This window comes from Carassius auratus, chromosome 2 (assembly GCF_003368295.1).
Source record: "Carassius auratus strain Wakin chromosome 2, ASM336829v1, whole genome shotgun sequence".
Lineage (NCBI taxonomy): Eukaryota > Metazoa > Chordata > Actinopteri > Cypriniformes > Cyprinidae > Carassius > Carassius auratus.
Genome location: NC_039244.1, coordinates 22,338,666 through 22,362,398, shown reverse-complemented (window position 1 = coordinate 22,362,398; position 23,733 = coordinate 22,338,666). Strand labels below are relative to the sequence as shown.

The following is a 23,733-nucleotide window of genomic DNA, read 5'->3' as shown; positions in this document are numbered from 1 at the left end:
ACTGTGTTTGGGAAAGCTATCTAACACAATACAGCACAATAAATAAATGATAACATAAACATGATTTTTGATCATGAAGTTATCTGTTTTTTCAAGTAAACTCTTCATGTTCTGTTGTTTATCTTACCTCTTATAGAGTAAGAAAACACTCTCTAAAGCTCTGCCCATCCCTGTTTTTTTTTCTTATCATGTTTTACCAAGCATCCAGCTGACAAGACAAGTAAAGACATATTAGAGTTAAATCCACACACAGTACTTCTTAGTTTCAAAGATCAATGACACTACACTACGGGGGAAATGCACAGAAAAATCTTCTAAATTAATCTGTGTTTATTTGTGCTTGTGTGTCCCTTTGTAGGCTACATGATTATTTTACATGTTCATTTTCCAATGCAGGTAAATGAACATCTTAGAGACCTTTTGGCCCAAGAACAAAGAGTTCGAGATATAGGAGAACCCTGCCCTGTTCAAAAGGTGAGGAGACAATCATTAAAAAATAAACTCTGGAACAGCTATTCTTTACTTATGTTGACATGCTGTTAAATATCAAATAATTGATTGATTACAGCATGGCATGGGCTCATACAAACTATACTTTTCTTTCCTTTGAAGTTAGAAATATACTTATTGTGCTGCTGAATCATAAATTGCCCTACAGATGTTTGGGACAATCTACCAAAGTCAATCCACAGATAAAGCTTTAATGAAGACATTTGAAAATAGCGTGAGAATAAAAACAGTTAAAAGATCCTATACTGGATACCAATGTAGCACTTAATATTTAATTTGCATTGTTTGTCAAATACTTTGTACAAATATTTAAATTATTAATGAATGCACTATATTTAAAATATATTTATAGAAATTATAATTTAAAGAAATGACAATATAAATATGAAGTTATTTTGGAAACATACAAAATGAACGAAGACTTCAGCAGTATTTACACTATAATTCTTCTGTCATTCATGTAGTGCTGGAATCTGTTTTGCAGCTTGTTCTTACTCTATTTGGCATGGAAAAACTGTCACAATGAATGTACTGTATTGAGGAATACTTTCATATAAACATGTACAGTTCTTATGAAATATTCACAAGTCTGCAGGCCAATTTTATTGTGTAACTGCCTTTGTAACTTTGCCCCTCTCAAGCCACAACAAACTTGAACATACCTAAAAACCATAAAATCCATTAATCCAAACACAAATATCAATGAAGTGAAGATTTTATAAGCTAGAGATGAAATGCTAAGTTTGAGAGACACTACGTAGAGATGTATAGACTTTGTTCACTTTTTATTTGACTTCTTTTGGGCTGATGCACTGCGACACCCGCTGAGTGCCATTAAACATAAAATATTTTTAATATAACTCCATCTGAAAGAACAAAGTTATATACACCTAGGATGTAATTTATGGGCTAGTTTTCATTTTTGGGTGAACTAACCCTTTAAGTTTCCTTATACAGATCGAATATGAAGAAGATATCAGATTTCTGTGGTGATCTCACATTCTTTGCATCCTTTTGCATGCAGTTGTAACTGTAGCAGTTCGGTAACTTTACATCAGCCCTGTCACTATATGCTGAAGTAATTTTTCTCTGTGTGTGTCCCTTAACTGACTCTGTCTTTAACTGGGTCTGTTTCTTGCTTCTTCTTATGGCAACCATTATGTGTGTGTAATCCACAGGGACGGTACAGGAGAGAGGACTATAAAGCACGTCAGGTTATTTGTCTCCCCCTGGTGGACAATCTCTTGAAGGACAACACAGACGGCTGCTCACTGGCTGCACTGCTGCACTTCTACTGTCCTGATGCTGTGCCACTGGAAGGTACTTATGCAGGAAACACTGAGAAATATGGATCTGTTTCTCATTCCAACATTCAGCCTTATAATACTATATTGTGAATGCTTTTCACAATTTATTGTGATGACATGATGACATGGCACATTGAGTGGTTCTGAAGTCAATTATGGAGGACATAAAAAGGACTGGGAAATGTCATGAGTTGGACTAAATTTGTCCTACCCGCATGAGTAACTAACGTAGTACTACTAGAACACATTTTTGAAATTCAAGAGCACAATTAGTAGTGATTTTCTCCACTTGTACTTAATCTGATAAAGTGTAATTCTTGTGTAGTTTCAAACTAGACTTAAATGGTTAGTTCACCCAAAAGGGGTCATTAATTACTCACCCTTGTGTCATTCCAAACCCTTAATTAAGATATTTTTTATGAAATCCGAGAGCTTTTTGACCCTGCATAGACAGCAATGCAACTACCACGTTCAAGGACCAGAAAGGTAGTAAGGGCATTGTTAAAATATTCCATGTGACATCAGTAGTTCAAAGAAGAAAAAAAAGAATTTACTCAACAATTTCTTCTCTTGTTTGTCAGTCTTCACCACACATTCATTACTACTCTTCTTGTAAACAAGGCGCAGCACATTAGTGTTCTATGTCAGAACGGTTGTTATTTTTGTTTTCTTTGTGCACAAAATTTTTTCTTGTAGCTTCATAAAATTAAGGTTGAACCACTGATGTCACATGGATATTTTAATGATGTCCTCATTATGTTGCTGGGGCTTGAACGTTTCCCTCGCTCTGCATGCAGTCAGAAAGCCCTCGGATTTCATGAAAAATATCTGAAGTTGTGTTCCGAAAATGAACAAACCATTTAAACATTGTCTGGGGAAGTGACCAACAAAACTGCTTATATAAATATACTTTAGTCAGAAAGAGTGTATCCCTACTGTCTTATTCTTGTTTCATTGAGAGTTGTAGTGGAGATACTGTAGCACAGCCTTCCAACAGAGGCCTGTACAGATAAACTCTCAACCAAATACTCTGCCCCTAGTCTGCCCCCATAGATAACAGACATTCACACACAAACAGCATCAGAAAAACTCTCTCTGAAGTCTCTTATGTCAAGAACATAACATTCAGATATTTATTTTAAGTCTCTACCTCATTTTAAATTTGACTTAATGATATAATAGCAGGGTTTCTTTGACGTTAAACTTGATTTGAAAGACAATTATTGGTGCTACTTAAGCCACTTGATGACAACACAAATGTCTTTGTCACTTTTGATCCTTGTAATGCATCCTTGCTATATAAAAGTCATAATTTCTTCATAATAATAAGGGTAAAAATGGAGGGTGGAAGAAGAAATGAGCGAAAGGAATAGGAGCGAGTAGGAGTGCGTGAATGGAAGTTTGAGAGAGAACAGAGGAGCAGTTATTCAAACATAAACACGTCTCTCCCCCGTGACTCTGAGGATTCTGCTCGTTACATCACACATTCTGTTCCCGCCCCTCACAGACTTCTATGAAACTTCACTGGCTTCTACTTGAGGTCTGTCTCCTCCCCCTCAGATCTGTTCATAACCTCATTGGCTGTAATGTTGTTTGCTTCCTCCCCATCTAGACATCTGTGTCAAAGAAACAATGTCATTGGCTGACAGTCTGTACAATCTCCAGCTGATCCAGGAGTTCTGCAGAGAAAACCTCAACAACTGCTGTCACTTCACCCTGGAGGATATGCTGTATGCCTCCAGCACCATCAAGGTAAAGCCTGACATTCATGTAGTTTTCTTCTTTTTACTGCATATACTATGTATATGCATTTGGCAGATAATTTTATCCGAAATGACAAAAGAGGCACAAAAGCAATTTGTTGAGGAGCCAATATTTGCGATATACAGTGCCAGGTTTATTAGGAAGCAAGATAGAGAAGATAAGAAATGCAGAGAAGAAAAGTTATTTTTTGTAAACAAATAAACGTACATTAAAAGTCTTTTCCGATACCATTTTACTGAAAGATTAATTGATGGATTTAATTTTGATTGCTCATCCTGACATGTTTTGACAGTGATTGTCACATGGCAATCACTGCTCTGATTTTCTTCAGAAATCTGATGTGCTGATTTTATTATGGAATACAATGGTGTGTAATATATATATTTTTTTCTTCCTGGTATGATTTAGTATTTAGTTTTCTCAGATGTTTCAACACAATGAAAAGGATGTGTATTTCCCATTTGGTTCAGTGTTGCAAACTTTTTATGGTTTCTAGGATACAGATCCGGAGCACTTTATGTGGTGATTTTCCACTGAATGTAGTTGATGAGTAAGTGACCACTGGAGTATTACAGGGAATTTCATCAGGGCTGATGCAGGAAAGGAAAGCCGACCAGTGCGTGTTTTAAATCTGACGGTTTGGGAAGACTGAGTCATCATTTGTGTGCACTGTATTTGAGAGCGCTGCCTAGTGGATCACCTCAGACAGTTATGTGTCTAGATAAACACAGTCCATGTGCAGCCATTACCTCACACAGCCATCATCATAACCTATTTTGTTTTTGTGACATTTTCCAAACAGGCAGTCGTGTATTTACCGTTATGTCAGACAAGTCTGTGGTCGATTATGTAAACCAGGTTAAAATACCTGTCAGCTGCTTCAGCCAGTCACATGTACTTGAGTAAAACAAAGGTGCATCTGAATTCTCTGGTCATTTAGGGTTTAAGTGGTGTGTTTTTCACTAAATGAGGCCTCATTCATGAGGCTAACAGCCGCTAACTGTGGTGAAATAAGGTGTCGGGACTGAATAAATCAGCAGAGAGTGCTGGGTCTGTTCTGTTTGTGTCAGCCTGCCCCGGCTGCTTTGTTGCTCTTGTTGAGTCAGAACACCCTTTAATGCACTGAAAGAGACCATTTCTATGGTTGCTGTGCAGTTGTTTTGATTTAACACACTATATGACGTTATTCACTGAGGAAAGTCAGTGTATTTTGCACAGTTATGGCATTTAAATAGCTTTAACTTGTGTTTGTGTGTTCGATCACAACAGAATGTTATGTTGACAGAATCTAGACTTCACTGCCACCACGTTCAGATCACATGAACATCCATACTAATCCTTATACAGTATATAGTACGAATACTGTGTGAAGTCTGCAGAATTTCTGTATGCAAAAATACCCAGGTTAATATTTCATACTGTTTCACAAATTTTTTAAGTTAGTGCCTCACAATTTTTTTATAGCAGTAAACAGTACACAGTATATACGGAGTAGCACAATACATACAGTAGCCATTATCTTGCTTTTTGAATTGCTTACCATTTATAAGAGAACATGACATCTTGTGGTTATAGAGCAACATTACAAACACGTCAGGCCCTTCTGAAGAGAGACCGTCTGAAAGTTTTCCATCTAGGTCTCTTCTCTACTACTCTTTGCTGTGTATCATTTTCTTCTCAATAATTTTAGTGTGTGTTTGTGTGTTTTCAGAGTAACTACCTTGTGTTTATGGCAGAGCTATTCTGGTGGTGTGAAGTTGTGAAACCCTCTTTTGTTCAGCCCCGCACACTCAGTACCAAAGGTAATTTCTGTCTCATCTGGTGAGATTATGTTTGGTGTGCATGTCATGCATTTTATTAAGACCAATTGTGTTTATCTTTTCTTTTGTAGTATCTGACCCATCCCAGCCCAATAAAATGGCTCCCATAACCAAACAAAACCTGATCCACAGACCAGGCAGTCCAGACCAGTCTAGGTTTGTCTTTAATACAATGCAAGTTTGAGGTTTACAAAGAATTTAAATAATGAGCTTCTGCAAGTCTGAATTTATATTCCAAAAAAAATATTCTTCCTTTAGGTCACAACCTAAAAATGACAACTCGGGTAAGACTTCAAATAAATTATTAAGTCACACTTTAATTGAACATATTAAAGATTTTGCATCTCATATTACTTTTGTATATCCTGTAGCTCTGTAGATCTTGTAAAACACAGTTGTGTGAACACTTACTTGATGCTTCATGTTAGTAAATGGGTATTTCTTTCTCTCACAACAGTTATCAGGCGGTCGTCCTCCTTGTCGTATGTTGATGGATGTGTGGGGACATGGCCTAAAGAGAAACGGTTTGTGCACTCCTCAAACTTTCTATGCATTTGACTCTCTTACTCTGTTTTACATGCTGCAGATGAGTAACTGTTTGTCTTCACCTCAGGTCTTCAGCTCATGGCATATCATTTGAGATTCCACTTGATGACAGCATGAGTTCATCTTCAGGACGTGGACTAGGCCGATCGGCGAGCACTGAAGGTTTGGGTTTTAAAGTTCACCACGCGGCCCAAGGCATGCGGAGGAACCTCTCCTTCCAGCCTGTTAATGGGAACGCCCACAGCAAAATTCATGAGGAGGATGGTGAGGAATCCAAGAGACACATCAGCAGACACCGTCTGGGAAACTACACTGGGTAAATCTTTGTTTTCCTTTTGGCACATTTAAAGCTACAGTTCACTCAAAAATTAAAATTTTATTTATTTAACCACTTTCGTGTTATATTTAACCTGTGTGTTTTTTGAAACACAAAATAAGTATTAATGAGTGGAATTGCATAGAGAAGAACACTGTCAAAATTATAAAGCCACAATAAAAACAACAACACACACCGTCTATACATGAACAAGTCCTTAGTTAGATCCATACCAAAATTGTAAAAAGGTGACAATATTAATCTTTCTGCTGTATTCTCATTATCAAGTACAGACTCAATTCAGTAGCCACTGATAATCCAGGTTATTTGCAATGAAAGCGTCCAAACTGCAATATTTTGCATACATGCAATGTGTCCAATGTGTAAATGACACTAAATTTAATTGAAACTTCAGCACATTTGGCATAATTTAAAAAGAATAGGACAAATGTCACTACCTCGAACTCACAGATGTTTTCTGTTTTATTATATTTAGTGGACAGCTTTAATTTATTGAAGTAATAGTTTTCCAAATCTTAAAACCGAAATGAATGTCCCATGTTTCAGGTATTCAAATGGTGAATCAGCAGACAACCCAAGCCCTCCGTATGACCCTCAGCCCAACACCCCTAGTATAGAAGAAGCCCTGAAGATCATCCATGACTCTGAGCGACCACACAGCAGCTTGCAGCCCCCTTCTGGAGACAGCACTTTTTTCCTGCACAGCCCATCTTCCCACAACTCCGCATCTGATCCAAATGATCCAGAGGACTCGCTTTCCAAGGCCAGAGCAGATGAAGCAGACCTAAATTCCACTTCTACTGACATGGACACTGGAATCCATGTCCGTACCGAAGACATCCAAGACGGACAGGATGAGGATTCATCCCTGAAGGACTATTCGGACATGGACCAGGACTTCGAAGCTCGTTCCTGTCCACTTCCGGAGATTTCCGGCATCCCATGTCCAAACCTTTTGGAAACGCGCTCCCTGGCCACTAGCATGGCCTCCTCGTTGGGTTCTGTTGTTCGCATGACCAGCTTTGCCGAACAGAAGTTTCGTAAACTAAGCCAGGGCGATGGCCGCAGCAGTGGGAGTGGCGGTAACACGCCGGAGAGCGGCGACCTGAACATCACAACCCCAGGAGCATCTGGGACAGTTCGTTCGATTACTCCTGACGCAAACAGCCCCTCTCACATCACCTCCCCTCGTGATACCTCACACCTGTTGGCGTCGGAGATGGTGCAGTTGAAGATGAAGCTGGAAGAGAAACGCAGAGCCATTGAGGCACACAAGAAGAAAGTCGAAGCAGCTTTCACACGTCACAGGCAGCGCATGGGCAGGACCGCCTTCCTCAATGTGGTCAGGCGTAAAGGAGTTGTGTCCCCACTAGGGGATGAAAGTGAAGGCCCAGATGGTCGGGAAAAACAAACCAGTGACCTGCAACCTCTAAAGCCTTCGAATGACTCCGATCCCACACTTGAGAGATGTCGACCTGACGGTGCACCGCCGAAATCGCCCTTAGAGGAAGCAGCCGCGGAGGTGGACCTGGCGGAGTATACGCGATCCATCGAGCGCCTGAACGTGTCTCTGAGCTTCCTACAGTCAGAGATGCAGCGCTTGGCACAGCAGCAGGAACACATCATGCAAATGCGTGATCACCAAAGTTGGGTGATTTCGCCACCAGAGCCATCGCCACGTAAACAGATGCGTGATCTGCGCAGCAGCAGCTTAGTTGGCCGAGGTTCGGTGGGGTCACTCTCCCCCATTTTGTCGTCCACCGGTTCGCCACGCACAACGCACCGTTCGCCCTCTATGATCAAAAGGAAGTCTGCGTCTTTCCACGCAAGGACGCCACGAACGCCAAGGCCCAACGACCTGAAGGTCACCTCTTTTAGCCGTATGCTCAACACTCAGCAGTCAGTGGACAGCCTGCCTCGACTTAGACGTTTTTGGCAGAGTGAAGCGCAGTCCAGCCCATTTGCCTATATGGGAGATGATGAGAAAGAGTCCAAAGATGCAGCTGATAATTCGCCTGCTCAAGTGAATGAAAAACAGAGAGAAGAAAAACAGGATGTTGGAGAGAGTAACCGATTCATGAATGCACCAACATCTTCTGAAGTTCTGTCTCAGCCAACAATGGACCATTTGACACTAACAGCTAGTGGACACACAAATGAAGAGGAGTTGCATGAGAAGAAGAGTCTGATCGAGGTTCCTCTTTCTGTTCTGAAGCCTCTGGATGGACATGATCTAGAGAGCAGCAAAGAAACAGAGACAGGACTAGAATCTAGACCAGACCAGAAGATGTGCTGTGGCTTCTTCTATAAGGTGAGAATCATATATTTACACCGGAAGTATAAAGAATTTGGAGAGCAGAAATCATTTACACGTCAAGAAGAGTTGTCTAAATCAGGGATTTTCAAATTGGGGCCCCCAGTTTAGAGACGGTGTAAAAAAAAATGTGTTTATAAATAAACTAAATCCTTTTATAATTATGAAAAAAGTAGCCAGGGGCTAATAAAAAAAAAAAAACAATAAAAAAACTTTCATTCTTTGTATTTGATACAAATGGTGAGTGTATGGTGCTCTGTTCAAAGGCTTCAGTGTGTCTTTGTAATTTTAACCCCATTTTAATGTGCAAGTCATCTCAAGTAAGTGTTTGAGTTCAATGTTTGTGTTTTCTATCATTCATGAAGCACAACACAATGTTCTGTCAGAGACGTTCTCTCGTACACCCAGCTGCACATGAGGTACTGTGACAGACTAAATGATTTGTTTGTGTTGCTGTGACTCAGGATGACCTGAACGCAGAGGAGGATATTGCACAGAAGAAGGCAGCTCTGATGGAAAAAAGGCTACGGAGGGAAAAGGAGATGCAGATCAAGAAACAGCAACAGGAGGCCGAGATGGAACTAAAGAAAGAAGCAGCACGGTATGAAAAACACCAAAATCACACAATAACAGAGAACTACCCTATCACAGTAAACTAAGCCACATAATCACAAATACTGTAGCTAAATCAAAACATTGTGCTCCCAGATATCAATGTGTGCTAGAGATATAGGGGTTTTAAGAAAAAGTGTTTTTAAAGCAGGTGAACAAACTTTGACTGAAAATTTTGACTGAGCAGTAACAGTTGCAGAGGATCATTAAAATATTTAATGCATGAAGATAGAAATAAACAGTACAATAAATATTATTATTATTATTAAAAATATAAACTAAGAACAAATTATTTTCATTTATACTCAATAGTATAACAATATGTAGTAATAAAATGCAATATTTGCTATAATATTTTAAAGCATTTAAGTTAAGATCATTCCAGAAGATTTCTCAGTGATGACGCAAATTAAAAGTACTTGTCACTGGAATATGCTGTATGCTAATAAACTGCAGTATCCTAATAAATTAATCCAAAATGGTTTGTAAAATCCATTAAACTTGAAAAAGCAAGGTTTTAGGGAAATTTGAAATAAAGAAGTGAAGTCTGCACATTGAGAACTACTGCTCCAGAGGAATTTAATTAAGCTCAAGCAACGTTTCGACCTTCAGGTCTTCATCAGGCACAGTATCAATATAGGGTGAAGTCAACTTTAAATAGACACAGGTGATCACGTTAATTAGGCACATCAGAGCAATCATGTGACAAATACAAGTCATGTGACACATACAAGTCATGTCTATTATGAGACAAAAACAAAGGGAAAATTTAGGGAAATTTGTTCATCATACTTGTATTCCTTCCTCAATCAGATTGAAAGCGGAAGAGGAACGTGAGAAGAACGAGGATGAGAAGTCAAGACGGGATTATATAAAAAATGAATGTTTGAGGAAGAAGCAGCTCAAACTGATGGATGACATGGACAGTGTTATTAAGCCACGCCCCCCTAGTGTCAAGCAGAAGAAGCCACGCCCCAAATCTATGCACAGAGACATCATGGAGTCTCCAAAACCTCCAGCACGGACAACCACAGGTACGATGGGAAAATCAGTATGTTTGTTCTTTTTACACAATAAATCAGTTATTAAAATATGAATTAGAATTATTTTTATATTATGATTATTAAAACATAATTAGTATTAATAATAAATATGAATCTATATTTTATTATTATTACGTACTTAGTATTATTAAAAATATAAAAAAAATATAAAATTAATCATTATGTATCTACATTCTGTTTTATTAAAATGTTTATATTTTTAATCATATAAAAACTATATTTATCTTAAATACATGTAATATGCTCTCATGATATCAGAGTTTTCTATGCCAGTTATGTGTATTTGTGTGTTCAGGGTCAAGACCTCGTGGGTATTCTGTGTCCAGCTTATCACTCGCCTCCCTGAATTTGGCAGACACTGAGAGTGTCCAATCAGATAAGAGGACATCCAGGTGAGACCATGTCCTGTTCACTGTAACCTTCTCTGTAAAAGATCATTCAAAAACAGAGAAAATAATGAGTTTTTGTTGAGATAATAAATGCCACACTCTTGTATCAATCAGTACTGACACACATCTCTGTTGTCTTGTTCATAACCCTCTGTCTGTGGTATCTCTGTCTTTTCTTTGGTTGCTCAGAGGCAGCAGACTGTCTCCTGGCAGTCTGTGTTTCTTTCTGAGCTCCCCTAAAGGGAGAAAGGGAAGGTCAGTTTGCAGTCAGCATCATGCCCATGTCATTTCAGCTTGGACACTGGACAAACTCATTCGCTTCGACAGATCAGTTCACCGGATCATCAACATATTAATGGAAAACTGTTATAATTATCATCTCTGAATCATTTGTTATACAACAATCAGTGGCGGTCCTTGTGTTCATGTTTTGTTGTATTACAGTATTTTTGTTTTATTCTTGTTGGCTACTTTATCATAAAAACAACAGAAATTGGCTCATCTTTTATCAAAAAAATTATGAAACTCAATTTACCTTTTTTTCTTAAAGGGGGGTGAAATGCTATTTCATGCATACTGAGTTTTTTACCCTGTTAAAGAGTTGGATTCCCATGCTAAACATGGACAAAGTTTCAAAAATTAAGTTGTATGTTTGAAGGAGTATTTCTGTTCCAAAAATACTCCTTCCGGTTTGTCACAAGTTTCGGAAAGTTTTTTTCGAGTATGGCTCTGTGTGACGTTAGATGGAGCGGAATTTCCTTATATGGGTGCTAAGGGCGCGTCTGCCGGAAGAGCGCGCGTTCCCGTAGAGCAGAGCAGAGACATTCACTGATCAGAGCGAGAGCGTCGCGAAAAGTCACAAAAGAAGTGTGTTTTTGGTTGTCAGGGCAATACAACCCTGCACAGATTACCAAAAAAAAAAAAACAGCATTAAGGGACCAGTGGATGGAGTTTATTTTTACAGAGCATCAACGGAGTTGTGCAAGTGTTTGTTTTTGTTCCCTGCATTTCGAAGATGCTTGTTTTACAAACAAGGCCCAGTTTGACGACGGATTTGCGTATCGTTTATTTCTTAAGGATAATGCAGTCCCAACGAAAAAGGGTCACGATTGTGTGTTGGAACCGCAGGCGGTGAGTAAAACTGCTTCAAATATCTCTGTGTTGTTAACTTAGCTATCGGCGCGTAAGCACATCAAGTAAACAACATGCGATGTTGGCATCAAACTGCACTTTCCACATGTAGAGCTTAAAAAAAAAAAAAAAAAAAAGATGACAAAGTGGAACTTAGTCATTTTCCAAAACCGCTAAGCAAATATATACAGTTTCAGTACATACCACATAGAGACGTCGTTGCTGATGCTGCTCTTGTTCAATTTCAGCCTCTGGATCTGATTCTGGATCATAAATATACGCTGAATCTGACTGTTAGCCACTGTTTGTTTGGGATGATGGTTTTTTCCTCGCGGTAATGTCACAGCTTCCAAACGCTCTCAATGCAAAAGCCTACTCGCGCTCGTGATTCTTTAGCTCCGCCCACACGTCACGCCTCCAGGCGCTCGTGTTTTTCCGGGAAAAATCGGTACAGACTATCTTTCTCTTATGAATATAATAAAACTAAAGACTTTTTGGAGTTATGAAGGATGCAGTACTACTCTATAGGTACTCAAGATTAACAGGAGATTGAGTGAAAACGAGCATTTCACCCCCCCCCCCCTTTAAAGGGATAGTCCACCCGAAAATTTTCATTCCAAACCTGTATGACTTACTTTCTTCTGTAGAGCATGATGATGTATTTTGTAGATTGTTGGTTACCAAATGGTTTTAGGTCCCTTTGGCTTTCATAGTATGTACAAAAAAATCCTATGAAAGTCAGTAAGACCAGAACATATCTTCTATTGTGTTACACAGAAGAAAGAAAGTCATACAGGTTTGGAATGAAATGAGAGTGAGTAAATAACCAAATTTTCATTTTTGGTTGGACTATCCCTCTAACCAGGTGCAATTAATAAATTATACTACTTCCATGTTAGTTTTTGTCCAGCGACAAATGACAAGTTACAAGACATTTTTGTCAGTCCATCTGGTTGCAACAAAATCGTTATCTGCATCACTGTATAAAAACATCACATACTTTCTGATTGGCCATTACTTCAAAGTCATGCAAATATTTTTGCATTTACTGTGGGCTTTTTAAATTACTTGAATTAGTTGGTGGAAACTTGCACCTGGTTAGAACATAATGCAGTGAGTTGCAATTTCTCCTTCATCCACGCTCTGCTTCCTTTTTTACTGCCTTCAGCTTCTCAACATCAGTGTGTGGAATTATGCTTACTACTAGTTTTTGGGCTCTTCATTTTATATGAAACATTGCTTTTTCCAGCAGCAATACAGGCCACCTGTAAAATGGGTACTTCAGAGCTATTCTAAGTGTGTCTGATTGTGTATTTTCAGGCCAGAGTCCTCAGAGGGCTTTCTGTCACCGTGTCCATCTGTAAGTGGAAACGGGGAGAACTGGGAGCTTGAATCAACAACATCGTCTGCAGCATCTAACGCAGAATACACAGGTGACATGAATCCTGCAGTGTGTCGTGCTGTATTTCATCTAAAAATATGTAACATTTTCTCATTATTATGCACGCACCTTTAATGACTTATTCATGTACTACACTACTATTAAAAATGTTTGTGGTTGGTAGTATTTTTTTGCTCATCAAGGCTCTTTATTTGATCAAAAATACAGTTAAAACTGTAATATTGTGAAATACAATACAGTTTAAAACAACAGTTGTCCGTTGTAAAATTTTTAAAATGCAATTTATTCCTGTGATGCAAGATAAATATTTACGTTTTTAGATTCCTGTGATGCAAGATAAACGTTTTTAGAGTGTTTATATCAGCTACCAACAAGCAGTATGCCATTTACTGTAAGATGAAACTGAATACATTCAACTTTGACATTTAAAACTGATCAAATTGACTGACCCTTATCATAACCTTGACCCTCAACAGTAGTCTGCACACAAATGTTGATAACTTCCTCTAATTTTTATGTCTCTTCCTCTCTAGGGCCAAAGTTGTACAAGGAGCCCAGTGCTAAATCAAATAAACACATCATCCAGAACGCACTGGCTCACTGCTGCCTCGCCGGCCGCGTCAATGAGGGACAGAAGAACAAAATCCTGGAGGTGAGGGGAAGAAATGTTGCACAAGTATTGCTGTAAAAAAATATTAGTAATTTATGTAGCAAATTAAAAGTCTTGATCTACATAACAAATATATTTTTATTTTTTATTATTAATTTTTATTTAATTTTTTCTATTGTGAGACTGTGGATTATGAAGATGTTACATGAGTCCTATTTAAATACATAGTTCTTGATTTACTTGCAGTACAGAGAGGTCTAGATTGTCATCCTGAAGGGGAATAATAATGATTTTATATTTGTAAGCATTTGTTTTCATTTTCCCAGGAAATGGAGAAAACCGAAGCCAACAACTTCCTGATTCTGTTCAGAGACTCTGGCTGCCAGTTTCGCTCTCTATACACGTATTATCCAGAGGTGGAGGAGATCAACAAGCTGGCTGGCATCGGGCCCAAGACCATCACACTCAAAATGATCGAGAACCTCTACAAATACAGCTCGGATAAGAAACAGTTCAGCAAAATCCCCGCTAAGACCATGTCAGCTAGTGTGGACGCCATCACCATCTACAGCCACCTCTGGCAGATCAAGAAACAAAACACACCCAAAAAACTCCTCAAATAAGTTGACAGCTCACTGACAGATCTCTGAAACTGAGTGTTTCTGCCTGTCGGACATTATGATACACATCCTGAATGTATATATCTTTTTCGCAGGCTTTGGATGTTCATTTTTCAACAGTACACATACACACTTTGTTTGCAGCACTGACGAATGCGCTTTTAAGCCGTTTTTATTTCAGACATGTTCAATTTCGTGGCCTTATGCTTGTCTTGTTGTGTCTTTTATGCAATGCCTAACGCACACTTACTGAGTTTATGAGGAAGTCACTGCATTATATGAAAATACACAATCTGCTTTTTATGTTTGTGGAAATTGAGGTGTAAAAGATTATATTAGGGACATACTACACTTGAAGACTAACGTTACAAATGGCCATGCAGTTGAAGAAGCATTTAGTGTACTGGGACCTCAGAATTTCTTGCTTTATTTTATGTCTCTTGTTTTTATATTTTGAATAGGATTCGTAATTCTTGTTGCACGTCTGCTACTCCAGGAACATGTGTAAAATTAGCTACAGTAAGAGTTGTTCGCTCAAGGGTTGCTTGGCTTGGGTTACTCTGTACTGTATGTGGTGTAAAAGTAATGATGGGGCCTTTAACTGATTTAGTTGAGGACCAAAACTAAACATGTTACAGTAGTTAGAATGGAAAAAATACATTCCTATATGTTGCTATATCTAGTGTCGTGACCCAGAATATCTGGGTGCCATGTATGTTTGAAACATACATTTTAGAGAGACAGAGCAGTTTAGCTGACTATTTGAGTAGAGTAAATTTCTGTATGAATAATACAGAGGAAACATTTGAGTTACTGAATATCATATAATGAAGCTTTCAAAGAGATGATGCTTATTATTGCTAAATCATGTGGTAACTCATTTTTAATTATGAAGTGCATTTTAAAGAGCTGGGATTATTTGGGCAGGCTGTTGTCTCATAACACATGTTGTTTTCAGGTGTAAAAGAATCGAAAGATATTTGTTATTTTTACTACGTGAAGTAAATCATTGTTTGGATTTATTGATGCTGTACAGATATAGTTTTACATACTAAGCCTATTTTTTAAGCCACTGAATATTACTGATATTTTTCATATGAAAAAGATGATGTTTAGCAGGTGCAAGCATGATGGGACGCGATAAGAGTAGAAGTAAGATGTTCTGAGAGATGTTCATTTCCACACGCTGTCTAATCTTTTTCCAGGTCATCTCCGCTGTTCGTTCGTCAAATGCTTTGTCTGTTTGTATTTAAATGTTAACCTCAACATAAATACAAGATTTACAAATTACGACCAAAACTTGTTTGACCTATTTTTCCCCTGGCTGTTATGATACAATATTATTATCTACTTGTAATAACATCATTTATGACTTGGTGTGTAATAATGTGTAGGGGATAGGAATCATTTAAAAAAAATTAACCATTCTGGTCCTTACAAGTATTATAATTGTTAATGCAAATGTAAAAGAAAGAATACTGGTTTCAACCATTTTCATTTACAAATGAAGAGATAATATCAATGAAAAAATGGCGCAAAAGGTGTTTTAAATGACCTTTTCACTCCTGAAAGGCAGCATGAATGCAGTGCACGAAAAAAAGCATTAACTTACTTAGTTCATTATAATGTATAAACAAAAACAACACTTATTGCGTTTAAGGTGTCAATACAGCGAATGATTTAAGCCTCAAAGGTAGTGTGAAAACTTTTGAATATGATTGATTCACTGAAAAGAAAAGAATGATTCATTGGAGAGTCTGATTACACTGGTCGTGCTGTATACATTTTGATTCTTTTAAAAGAACCGATTCATATGAGTAGGGAGTCGGACTCAGACCGCAGTGGTTGAGGTGTATTTCAGATTCACAAAAAAAGAACCGAGTCATTCGTTCGGGAGTTGAACTACTTTGGTAACGCAGCACGCTTTAGATAGAGTAGGCTACTTAACGGATTTTAATTAAATGTAAAAAAAAAATAAAAAATAAAAAAAACACTATTATTATATAAAACTTGTTTTGGAATTGTAAATTGAAATCAATAATCCCCAATGAAACATTTCAACCAAGAGCAATACATTTTGAATTAAATGTTGGTTATTAATTGTGTAACTTTGTTATATTTTTGTGTGTTATTTATTTGTATATTGTGTTATTTGTATTTGTGTGTTGTTTGTAATAATTTATATTTCATTAGGACATGCCAATTCTATAAAAAAAAAACCCAAACATCCGCATAAACTGCTACTTTCTCGACTTAGTATTAGTTTACACACATAGTATAATGCGTACATAATGCTGCTAATCACAAATCCCCATTAAGCCCCAGTTTGTTAAATAACATGCGGGTCAGTGCGGGCCTGGGCGGGTTTTGCGGGGTTTGTGTGCGTGATCGCGGATTGGTGGAGCGCGCAGAGGAAGCTTGCGCTTGACAACCAGCGAGCGCCAGGGACAACAAGAGCCTCTCGCCCCGAAACACGGAGGAAAAAAAACAATAGACAGTGCGTGTCGAGACACCCTCGGCGGACACACAGAGGATTCCTGCGCTTCGTTTATATGCAGAGATTTTCAGGTGAGATTAAAATTGCTCGTCGCGACGGTTATCGCCGTTGTTTTGAGGATAGGCGAGGCCGGGGAGGCTGCTGCGCCGCCGCCTGCATGACACACACTCTCCCCCCGCAGCTTCAGAACATGTCTGTGGTGGATATGGCTGGATGTCCGCTCTCACTGGTGTCTGATGGGATGTAATGTAGTTTATTTAGGACATAATCCGTGTAAAATGTCAGATAGATGTATAGCAGTGAACTCGTGAAGGTTCAGTGGTGGGAAAGCATGAGAAAGCAAATCTGCGTTTCCCATAGTGCATGTTTAGGAGTGGCGTGGCTTAGCGGTTCAAAGAATGAGCTTGTAATACTAAAATGTTGAATGTTTCAATCCCAAAAAGAGCTGTTCATAAACTACTACATTGTGCTTGTTGTAAAAATGTATGGGTTGCCAGGAATGCATAATGTACATTCAGAACATTCTCAAAGGAATGATATTGTTAATATTAATAAATCGTTTTCTCGCTGATGTAGTACTAATTCCTTTAGCTATCAGGAATAATGTGCACATAATCTAAGTGTTGTTTTCACTAGAAATTAGTTTAAATAGGTTATGTTGGAGAATGTGATGTGATAGTATTGAGGAGCAGGCTGTTTTTGTTTTGGTAGAATGGCAGGTCACCTCCCATGCTTTTGTGTGTTTTCATTTGCATGTTCTGGTATGTTGACCTTTCTTTGTCATAACATCTGGTTTGGTATTTTAATTAGAAAGTAATGGTTGTTGCTTTTTCAGTTGTAGTCTTTAAGCACTGTAGTGATTTCTAGCTAGCTACAGTAAATTACAGGGCTTTATGAACTGAAATAGTAGTAACACTTAACAATATGATCCCATTAGCAGTACATTTGTTACAGTGTCTTATGTTAATGTTAGGTAATAAAAATGCAACTGTACATAATTCAACTTTTGATTTCAATAATGTATTAGTTAACATTGAAATGTTAATTAATGCAAATGTTGAATTGTTAAGTTATGTAGTTAACTAATGTTGAATCAGGACTGCCATCGGTGGTGGGGAGTTGGGAACATTGTCATTAGCCCTGTGATTAGAAGGACCTTGAAGTCCTATATTTTATAGCCTAGCCTAGTCATTAGACCTTGAGAGAGAAGAATACCCATAAAAATGGTTTCTGAATTCATGTTTTTTAAATTTAGCCATGGCCTGATGACCATTGGTTGATTGAGAAAGTCCATACTACAGCTGTTCTCTGTTTGCTAAATGATTTATTCATTGTCCCATTCTTTCTGTGAAAGCTTGCCACCATGACGGCTGAAGAGATCATAAATGTAAAGGAAGTGGAGATCATCAAGGTGATGCTGGACTTTCTGAGCTCCCGCAAGCTGCACATTAGCATGCTAGCCCTGGAGAAGGAGAGCGGGGTCATCAACGGCCTGTACTCAGATGACATGCTCTTCCTCAGGTTTGATCCATCTCATTTAAATTAGAAATTTGAATTCTTATTTGAATAACTTTTTCTGAGTGTTGCTCATGACTCATTGAATCAGTGTTACATGTTAAACTTACTAAACTTAGATTTAGTGTGTTTTGTGTTGCTAATTTCCGTCTCTGTTAATACCAGTCAGTTGATTTTGCCTTGTTTTCATGGAAAATGTTTCTTTGAATATATTGTAAACTTGTCTAAATTGTTAGTGTTGGAAAATGGTATTATTATTGTGCTATTACAAGTCAAATTGTGTAGCCACACTTGTTCAAAGTTTAGACTCTTTTTCTCTCTCTCAACCATTCCTTTGCCCTGCAGGCAGCTCATTCTGGATGGACAGTGGGATGAGGTGTTACAGTTTATTCAACCTCTTGAGGGTTTGGATAAATTTGACAGGAAAAGGTGAGATATCAATTCAGAATCCTTTCTAGAATTGCATCTCGTATCTAATAGGAGTTTACATTCATTTAAATATGAAGAAAATAAATTTAGTCTTCTACACTTGAGAATTTTGAATTATGATTTCGTGCATAAACACTCAATTTCTAAGTGTTCCCTGAATATAGCAATATAAAACCAGCAATATTGCCCAAATTAAGATCAAAATTGTTTATATGGATATTTCAATAAAATTGAGGCACTGTTTGTTTAACTTCACAAACTGTATATTGCTGCATTTTTCCATGTACTCTCAGGTTCCGCTACATTGTTCTGAAACAGAAGTTTCTTGAAGCTTTGTGCGTGAACAACGCCATGTCTGCTGAGGATGAGCCACAGCATGTGAGTAACATCAGTATCACCATGACAACCTAACACAGAAATGGCGTCTTGTCATCAGATGCCACCATGTGATGATGTTTGATTTATTTTGTTTGTCATTACGTGGCACTGCTTTTTAAAATGTTTAATTGTGCATACGGTTAAAAAGTGATCAAAAGTGACAGCAAAGGCTTTTACATGATGTCTTTAGCACCAAATCAGCACTTTAGAATGATTTCTAAAGGATCATGTGACACTGAAGAATAGAATAATGGCTGCTGAAAATTCAGTTTTGCATTGCATCAAAGATGTAAATTATATTTTATCTTGCATATAAATGCATCAAAATAGATTTTTTTTTTTTAAATTGCAATGCTAATAATTTAAAATTTATTTGTGCCTGTAATATTGATGTTGATCTTGAGAGAGTATCTTATCCATTAAACCATGGTGGCAATGTGTGAGAAACCGATTAGAGCTTGTTTGCAAATGGCTCTGGCTTCTCTCTCATCCTGTTTCTCTGTGTTCAGTTGGAGCTGACCATGCAGGAGGCTGTGAAGTGTCTGCATTCTCTGGAAGAGTTTTGTCCATCAAAGGACGACTACAGCAAGCTTTGCCTTCTCCTGACGCTGCCCCGCCTCACCAACCATGCCGAGTTTAAGGACTGGAACCCGAGTACAGCACGCGTGCAGTGTTTCGAAGAGGCCTGCGGCATGGTGGCAGAGTTTATTCCTGCCGACCGAAAGCTGAGTGAGGCGGGGTTCCGCGCTAGCTCCAACCGTCTATTCCAGCTTCTTATTAAAGGCCTTCTGTATGAATGCTGCGTCGAGTTCTGCCAGAGCAAAGCCACTGGAGAGGAGATCACAGAGAGTGAGATTCTTCTGGGAATAGACATGCTGTGCGGGAACGGCTGTGATGATCTCGACCTAAGCTTGCTTTCTTGGCTCCAGAACCTGTCGCCCAGCGTCTTTTCTTGCGCTTTTGAGCAGAAGATGCTTAATATCCATGTGGATCGACTTGTTAAACCTGCGAAGGCAGCTTATGCAGATCTCCTCACTCCACTCATCAGCAAGCTCTCCCCGTACCCTGCTTCCCCCTCTTCGGCGCCCACAGTCTGCAGACACCTACATGTCACGCTCTCTGAACCCTGCGCTGGACGGCCTGTCCTACGGTCTCTCTGGCCAAGAGAAGAGAGCAGCTGGTACGGGCGGAGGGAAAACTTCACCCATGTCACACTCATTCGCTAATTTTCAACACCTGAACCGCAGTGTGATGATGGAGAATTCAGCATGTCACAGCATCTTTGAGGAGTCACCGGAAGGGTAAACATTATCTGATATACCTAAAATATTTGTATTATTAATATTTGAGTTCGAGATGCCTGACCCATTTAAAACAAGCTCCCAGAATACTTACCTGTACATATTTAATATGATCAGTTGCACCATTTGATAGCACTACCACAGTGCAAATAATTGTAAATAATTAGCTCTAATTATTAAAACCACAGTGTCTTTATTATTTTAGTGATTTATTTGAGTGTCTACTATTTTAAGTTTGGAAAAAATTATATTTTTAAAATGTTTTTGAAATAAGTTTCTTATGCTCACCAAAGCTGCATTACAATAAAAGCAGTGAAAAATTAATTTTTTAGTTCAATATATTATAAACTTTTATTTATTTCTGTGTTGGCAAAGCTGAATTTTCAGGAGGCATTATTTCACTGTCAAATGATTCTTGAGAAATTATTCTAATATGCTGAATTTCTTCGCAGTTATTATCAGTTATTACTGGTGCTGAAATATTAATATTGCTTATTATTATTATAATCAGTGTTAAAAACATTTTTTTTTAACCATGATTATTTTATTGGATCAAATAGAAAGTTCAAAAGAACAGCATTTATTTTGTAACATTATAAATGCCTTCACTGTCACTTTTGATCAATTTAATGCATCATTGCTGAATATAACTATTCATTTTTTTTTCTTACCCTAAACTTTTGAAAAGTAGTGCATCACAGTTTCCACATAAAAGCTGCAGAAGTGTTTTCAACATTGATGTATCAGTGAGCATAGGAGACTTATTTCAATTTTATTTTATTAAGGTAGTGCATATGCATTGTTAGTTCAAACACTGTGTAAAATATGGCAGTGTGCATTACATATTCAACGCATATTGAATTCTGAGCATTTTGATGGGTGTGGCAGAACAGAGTCATTACAAAGGTGAGGCGTGTGTCTAAAAAGAGTAATGTGGACTCTCTGGTCTTGCAGCTCCAGAACTGAAACTCCATCTGATAAAATGATGAGCTCACCTGGTCCTCAAATCTCTCGCCCGGTCTCTGCCCCTGGTCAGGATGCTCCTCCCCTGGTTCTGCCGAGAAAAATGAGGTACTTTGCCAGTCAATAAATCCATAGATATCTCCTGAACATTAGATAATCACTCAATATGTTTCTGTTAATGCTGTTCTTTATTTTAAATTGAACAGTATTGAACACTGAGCAATTAGGTTCTAATAGTATTTCCAATTTAGCATTAATTTTTAGTGGTATTCTAATTTATTTGTGCCGGCTGTTGTACAACATGCTTTGTGATTATATGTCTGAGCCGTAGAAGTTTTTCATGTGCTCTCTCCTGAGCAGGATCATAAATAACTGGCAAGCTCAGCTACTGCTTCCACTTTATCACTGCATAGTTGCACAGGGCTTAGATTGGCTGTCGCCAAGCTACAGTTGCTAGGCATGTGTTTGTGGTTGAAGGCCACTGGAAATATTCTAGAATGTTGAATAAATTAATTCACATTCTTTTGTGTGAAGAGTTCTAGTATGTTGACCCTTTACAGATTGCTGTTGTTTGAAGGGTTCTAGAATGTTGGCTGTCAGAGGTTGTGGTGAAAGAGTTCTAGATTGTTCACCATTATTGGCTGTTGTAAATAGAGTTCTGGAATGCTGACATTTAGTTTGTTGTAAGTAAGTTAAAAGAGAAATGTTGAGCTATAGAGCAGAGTTGTTTTAGTATCATTAGATACCATTATAGTTTGTATTTTTTAATTTAATTAAAGTTTAATTTTTTTACAATTGTTTATATAGTTTAGTACATCAAGTTAAACTAAATGTAAATGATATCTATTGCCTTGGGTGCTAGCTGAAATAAAGTAAATTATTTTTTTTTTAAATTATTATTAGAAGGTTTTTTTTAATGCTCTGTTTACCCTGTTACACACAGCCATGTTCTCCTTAGGTCACTTTCCATCAGGTAAACTCACCCATCTTCCTTTTCTCTGTGATCACACAACAAACATGAAGAGGATAATATGAGTTATTAGTTATGACAGCAAGCACTTAGGGTCGTTTAGTCCATATTCCTGTGGATTACAGAAAACTGGTGTGGTCATTCCAGCTGTGATATGCTCTCCATGACTCTGGGAATCTAATTTGTTTTATATTATATGCCTAAATAATGTTTAAGGCTTACAAAAAATTATTTGGTAAATATTATAACAAATGAAACATTTTATTTGTATTTGGATCTTATAGACAAATTAATATTTTACATCTACTTTGGTATTTCGTCCAAATGTTTTGGATATTTTTAAAGAAATATGTGGTTGGCTGCTAGTGCTTATTAGGTCTGGATATGTTGATATCTCAAATAGAGGCTCTGAGTTCAGTGACAACATAACAGAGTTTCCGGTCTAGGTTTTTAATCCGCGGTAGCAATCACTGTAAAGCTTTGGTGTATTAAATCCCTTCATGAGATGAGAAAGTGACTCCTCTTCAGCGCCTGTCTACTCGTAAGCTTTTTAGTGTGAAGTGAGAGTAAAGCAGTGTCTACCAAAGGATTTTTAGCCAGACATTATTCTGCAAACGGCCAGCTGTGGGCGCTTGAGAACTCTGGTGGCACTGCGTTTAGCTGCTTACCTGCTGACTCTCGGTTAGGCTTCCCCGATGTCATACCTCTTTCTCGTTTACTTCTCAGCATGTCTTTGTCTCCTCTGTTTCTGTATAGTTGTGGGAATCCACCGAGCAGTTTCAGGAATATTACCGCCAGCGTATGCGTGTGCAGCAACATCTGGAACAGAAGCAGCAGCAGCGGGAACTTTACCAGCAGATGCTACGAGAGGGCGGAGTCCAGCAGCACGAGGCCCCGCCCACCGCCAAGCACAACCTCACAGAAGCCTTCCTTACGAGTCAGCTTAGCTCCACATCACATGCAAAGGTCATTTGTTCTAGAGCTGCACTGACGTACATCACGCTAGCTGAAGAACACCAGAAACACAAGGTGACATATGATGCTTCTAAAATCAAAAGGAAAGGTTGCAGAGAAAAAGCTTGGCAGGTTGAATATCAATGAAAGGCTAATGAGATGTAGATGAGAATGAGCTCAGGGTTTTACAGATGGTGCAGCGAGCAGCCAGGCAACTCAAAGTGGGTGGAGAATTCCCAAAGGAAAACAAACACATATAAATGTATACTTGTGTATGTGTGCATCCCACTGGATGATTAT

General features: G+C 38.2%; 1 protein-coding gene and 1 pseudogene across 2 annotated transcripts in view; both read left to right on the top strand.

The window, feature by feature from the left end:
• Window positions 1–15,725, top strand: part of LOC113120856 (calmodulin-regulated spectrin-associated protein 2-like) — a 31,458-nt gene extending 15,733 nt beyond the window's left edge. Inside the window, exons 4-19 of one of the 2 annotated variants that reach the window (XM_026290967.1) lie at window positions 397–474; window positions 1,689–1,830; window positions 3,430–3,569; window positions 5,293–5,383; window positions 5,473–5,557; window positions 5,660–5,685; window positions 5,859–5,925; window positions 6,015–6,263; window positions 6,831–8,595; window positions 9,063–9,199; window positions 10,024–10,244; window positions 10,570–10,666; window positions 10,853–10,918; window positions 13,115–13,227; window positions 13,730–13,848; window positions 14,133–15,725. In XM_026290967.1, the coding sequence (XP_026146752.1) occupies window positions 397–474; window positions 1,689–1,830; window positions 3,430–3,569; window positions 5,293–5,383; window positions 5,473–5,557; window positions 5,660–5,685; window positions 5,859–5,925; window positions 6,015–6,263; window positions 6,831–8,595; window positions 9,063–9,199; window positions 10,024–10,244; window positions 10,570–10,666; window positions 10,853–10,918; window positions 13,115–13,227; window positions 13,730–13,848; window positions 14,133–14,429 (3,693 nt within the window). In that variant the 3' untranslated portion in view covers window positions 14,430–15,725. The remainder of the gene's footprint in view (window positions 1–396; window positions 475–1,688; window positions 1,831–3,429; window positions 3,570–5,292; window positions 5,384–5,472; window positions 5,558–5,659; window positions 5,686–5,858; window positions 5,926–6,014; window positions 6,264–6,830; window positions 8,596–9,062; window positions 9,200–10,023; window positions 10,245–10,569; window positions 10,667–10,852; window positions 10,919–13,114; window positions 13,228–13,729; window positions 13,849–14,132) is intronic. The other variant, XM_026290976.1, reaches the window with a different exon arrangement.
• A 1,099-nt stretch (window positions 15,726–16,824) lies between these two features.
• LOC113041063 (WD repeat-containing protein 47-like) overlaps window positions 16,825–23,733 on the top strand; it is a 16,006-nt pseudogene continuing 9,097 nt past the window's right edge.